General features: G+C 39.1%; 1 protein-coding gene across 2 annotated transcripts in view; it reads right to left on the bottom strand.

The window, feature by feature from the left end:
- Positions 1 to 1,200: 1,200 nt before the first annotated feature.
- LOC122069985 (RPM1-interacting protein 4-like) overlaps positions 1,201 to 4,504 on the bottom strand; it is a 23,379-nt gene continuing 20,075 nt past the window's right edge. For both annotated transcript variants that reach the window (XM_042634087.1, XM_042634086.1), the window contains exons 2-4: positions 2,054 to 2,608; positions 1,567 to 1,752; positions 1,201 to 1,473 (exon numbers count right to left, since the gene is read on the bottom strand). In XM_042634087.1, coding sequence (XP_042490021.1) covers positions 1,441 to 1,473; positions 1,567 to 1,752; positions 2,054 to 2,608 — 774 coding nt within the window. In that variant the 3' untranslated portion in view covers positions 1,201 to 1,440. The remainder of the gene's footprint in view (positions 1,474 to 1,566; positions 1,753 to 2,053; positions 2,609 to 4,504) is intronic.

Below are 4,504 nucleotides of genomic sequence, written 5' to 3'. Positions count from 1 at the left end.
ATTTTGTGTCTCAACAATTGACATTTTATAAACTTGTCTGGATCAGACTGTCTTCCAAGGAGTTTGAGAAGCAGTGACACTTTCATTGTCTTCTCTCTTTGCGTCTCAATGTGGCCCAATAGTTAAGTACAATTACTGGAAAGGCCTACTTTTGACTGTTCTATCTTGAAGGTCGATTTGCAAGATCCATTTTGTACTGATAGGGAACAACTACAATCTTAAGGGGAATGAAAAATGGCACACCTTAGCCCTCTCGACAGAACATTATTGAAGTGTGAGACATAAGTGTACAAGTGTTCAGGTACTGAAAATTGTTGACACGACTCTCTTACCGTTCTTAGTCTTTACAAGTGAAGTGTTGAAACCATTAAGATAAAGTTAAATTTTCAGGATAGATGCTTGGGATCAAGTGCAAGAATGTCTAAAGCACAAACTTCTTCAGAGAAAGGAAAATAAAAGACCCAAAGGTGATCAACGCTTGGAAATTGATGGAAGATCTTGAAGACGAAATCCCCATTTCAGTACAGATCAAGAAAAGCCAAACACTTCGAGTTGCAGATGCGGATGTGTGTAATCCTTCAAAATTCTTCAAGAAGATTAATTACCCAAAGAAGTAGCAATACTTCTCAGGGAAGGAGAACAAGCATCCACCAAGCGTCTATATGTGATGGTGCGATTGAGGGAACAGAGCACAATCCCAAAATGGTTTTGAAACCTTTTTTTTTTCTTTAGAGAACTTGCAGATAGCTGCAACCATTTTGAAGACACCCACGTCACTCTGTTAGATTTCAAGTCCAGCAAATTCAGGTTCACGGCGGATTTCAAATTCAAGAAAGAGTTTCAGTCCCCTGTTGAGCCATTGCAAGCACTAAAGGATCATCACACTTCAATATCATCGCTTCCATCGACCCCATCACAGTACTCTTCATAACCATTGCTGGCCTTATCAAAGCCAACCATTTCAATTTCTCCAATTTCGCTCCCTTCAGTGTCCATGACATCTTCAAGGCCTCTGCTGTGGTTTTCTACGCTGCTTACGTAGAATTCAATGGAGTTGGAACGTGCAATTGGAGAATGAGATTTGGAAAGAGACCTCAGGTTTTTGAGGATTCAAGTACCATTGAGTGTGCGGATCAAATCCTAATATTTATGAGGGCACATTAAAATTTACCAAAGCTAAATCTGTAGTCTTGTGTAAAATTTTCCCTCGTGAAAACTTTCCAATTTATAAAACAAACGGTGGAATATCTAGTTTTATAGTAAAATTTGTTTTTCTCGCGATTTTAGGCCGAAACAAACAGAGACCCCTTAGAAATATCATGTTTATCATCATAGTAGGCACACATTTATAGTGAAAGAATGCACATGTAAACTCTATAGACAGCCTTAGAGCTATTTACAGGTCCAAACATGCCATACTCATCCAGTGACAAACAAATATCATTTTCTGCCCCATGCAAAGCAGCAAAAAGCCTGAAAGGGTAAGGAAAGAATCCAGTTCAGAAGATCTGCGAATCAGCAAACCCAATTAACACTAGAAATATAGATAGAAACAGAATAACATACCGTAGAATCATTATTTTTATTCTGATGATGACCATTGTAAGATGACTGAGTTGGCATTACTGGCACCCTTTCTGACCCACCCTGCTTCTCCTCCCTCACTTTATTGAAGATGTGAGTATAACCATCAGCCGATGATGGGTCCTCGTTCCAATCACCAAATTTTGGTACAGCAGCTCCTTTATCAAGCTGCCACAAGAAAGATCATCACATCAATATTGTCTAAGAAGCTCAAAAAAATATGCAAATACCAGTGCTATCAACAGAGCAGGAACCAAGAACAATACATAGATGGTTCTCCCTTTCAGCAATCCGACAAGTGACACAAGTGATCGCTTTCTGATCACATAACCACACCCCCCCCCAAGAAAAAACAAAAAATAAAATAAAATGAAATAAACGCACAAGCACACTCATTTATGTATTTGCACATGTGATTATGAATTCATGCAAGCATACGCAGTAGATGGGGAAATAAGGTAGAAATTACAGTTTCATCTGCTCGGGTTGTTGTTCTCAGTCGCGATCTTACAGGGGTGGCGGAAGCTAAGCCATGATTATGTTCAAAGGAACCTTTTCTTTCCGAGGAGGGTGAGGAAACCCCACTGCCTTTGCCTGAAACTCTTGCATGGTGGTGTGAATGGATCGGTGACTGTTCAACGCTTGAACCACCACTTTGCCGGCCAGTCCGCTTGGAGTCGGCATAACGGTGAAGAGGCGAATCAGTGGCAGTTTTCCGTACTACATTATCATAGCGGGCTGGAGAATCAGTTGATCGACTAAGGTCACCATCTTCCCTGCTTGATCGGCGTTCATGCTTTGACCTTGCTGCTCCTGGTATCACAGCTGCCTCGGGTTCAGCTCCAGTCTTTATTGCAGTAGCTCGAACTGAGGGTTTATCATCAGAAAATACATTTTCTTGAGGGTCATTTGGATTTATCATCTTCGCACCACTCCTGCTCTTGCTTGCCTTGTCAAAATAGGCTGTGTAAGGGACATTCTCTTCACTTTCCCAATTGCCAAACTTAGGAACATGCGAACGTTGCTGCCAAAATAATTTGAGCCTTGTTATTTCAATCCAAAGACAATAAAATGACCATCATAAATTCAAGCTTAAACAAGACCACACAAACATATTGGAAAACAGAATAAGTCAGTAGAAGAAATGCAAATGCAACGAATGTATGTGTGGTCATATATTACTAATAAATTAAAATTAATATTAATAATGTCAGATTTTATGTTCACCTGAGTTCAGTTGTATAATAATAATTTTTTCATAAAAATAAATTACCCAGGGCTATTTTAGTTGGAAGAAATGTTAGCAATGACACAACAAAAAGGGAGTTGATACTGTGTATACAGAAACTAGCCACATCATCAAAAACAACAAAAAAATTGTCATAAACTCATCTTCACATTCATTTGCGTTCAACACAACAACAACAACTCAGCCTTATCCCAACTAAATAGGGTCAGCTACATGGATCCGAGTAGGTGAAAGAAAAAAAAGATTTCAGTGTGAATCGATTACCGTGTTCTGCTCTTGCTTGCTGATTTCTTAGCTAAATACCCTTCTAGATCTACTAGGATTGTCCCATATAGCTTGAATTATTCCCTGATTTAAAGATGATTTATCTATTGGCTACCGTTTTGAGTCTTTCAAATACAGTATACTACATTAAAATATATAAAATTGGCCCTTCCCAGTCTCCACACTGTTAATTATCATTTTGTTTCATATCTTTCAACCCTTCTTAACGGATGCATAACAGAATTCTAGGGTGCTAAAATTTATATCTGAAAGAAAGGTCAGAAACAGGAAAATAGGAAATCCACAGCCCATCTGGCAGAGGCTGGACAAATATGGATGCCATGTAATAGATGGTAACTGATCATTTTACTACACCTATAGGATTGAATCAAATGGCCGTCATCAGAGTAGATCATTTAGATAAAAGAGATCCATCAGGTGGCATCCATCAAAAGATGTGCCATGACACCACAAAACATAATAGATTTTGCCATCTTAAATGGAACCTCAATTTAATTTATAGCACATTGCATCATGGAGTTTTTTTTTTTTTTTAGCACATTTAACAAAAAAATGAACGAGTGGATTTAGATAGATAACGTGCTTAGAGTTCAAAATAGGAAACATAATTATCAATAACCTTTGTGGAATAGGTTAAATAGAACCACAGTATTTCTGGGTTCAATGGGGCCGTCGGTGGAGTACATCCACAAATTCAATCCAACACATTGACCATAAAATCCCTAACACCACGGGGGTTGCTCAGTTGGCAAAGACCAACACCTCGAATTTAAGAGGTCATCAGTTCAACTCTCCTTGGGGCCTAACTATCAAAAAAAAAAATAAGGTCCCACTCAGGCTTGATAACTGCTTTCTTAAAGCATACAATAGAATCTTTTTCTTTTCTTTTTTTTCCCTTCTTGGTAACCTACAATAGAATCACCCATAAACTTATCAAGCAGTACAACTTTAATTATTGGATCCCTAGTGTCAAGGCGACTAGGTGACCGGAGAAGGCATTCAGCAAGGGACATCAGGACGCCTAGGTGACACCTTGACAGCTATGATTGTATATAAAAGCTCTATGTGACCTGAACAAAGCCTCCCTATTTTACTACACGGAGGGAATCCAAAGATGTCTAAATGATGGAAAAAGTCTTATAACGTGAACCTTGAACAGCTGGACTGACTTGCAAATTGGAGGATTCCCTCTCCATAACCTTGAGGCTTTTGGTCTCTTCTCTCTTTACCAACTGAACAAATAGAGGCCAGCCCATGTCTTTCATATCTTGCATACAGTTGTACTTGATGCCTAATGTGTCTGGCTTCAATAAGTACTTTTGTTTTCCTTTTCATCTCATGGATTTTTCTTAACCCACTCCCCCCACCCACCCCAACCACCCCCCC

The sequence above is a fragment of the Macadamia integrifolia genome, unplaced genomic scaffold (genome assembly GCF_013358625.1).
Source record: "Macadamia integrifolia cultivar HAES 741 unplaced genomic scaffold, SCU_Mint_v3 scaffold798, whole genome shotgun sequence".
Taxonomy (NCBI): Eukaryota; Viridiplantae; Streptophyta; class Magnoliopsida; order Proteales; family Proteaceae; genus Macadamia; species Macadamia integrifolia.
Note: the sequence above shows the minus strand (reverse complement) of the source record. Positions and strands in the feature narration are given on the sequence as shown.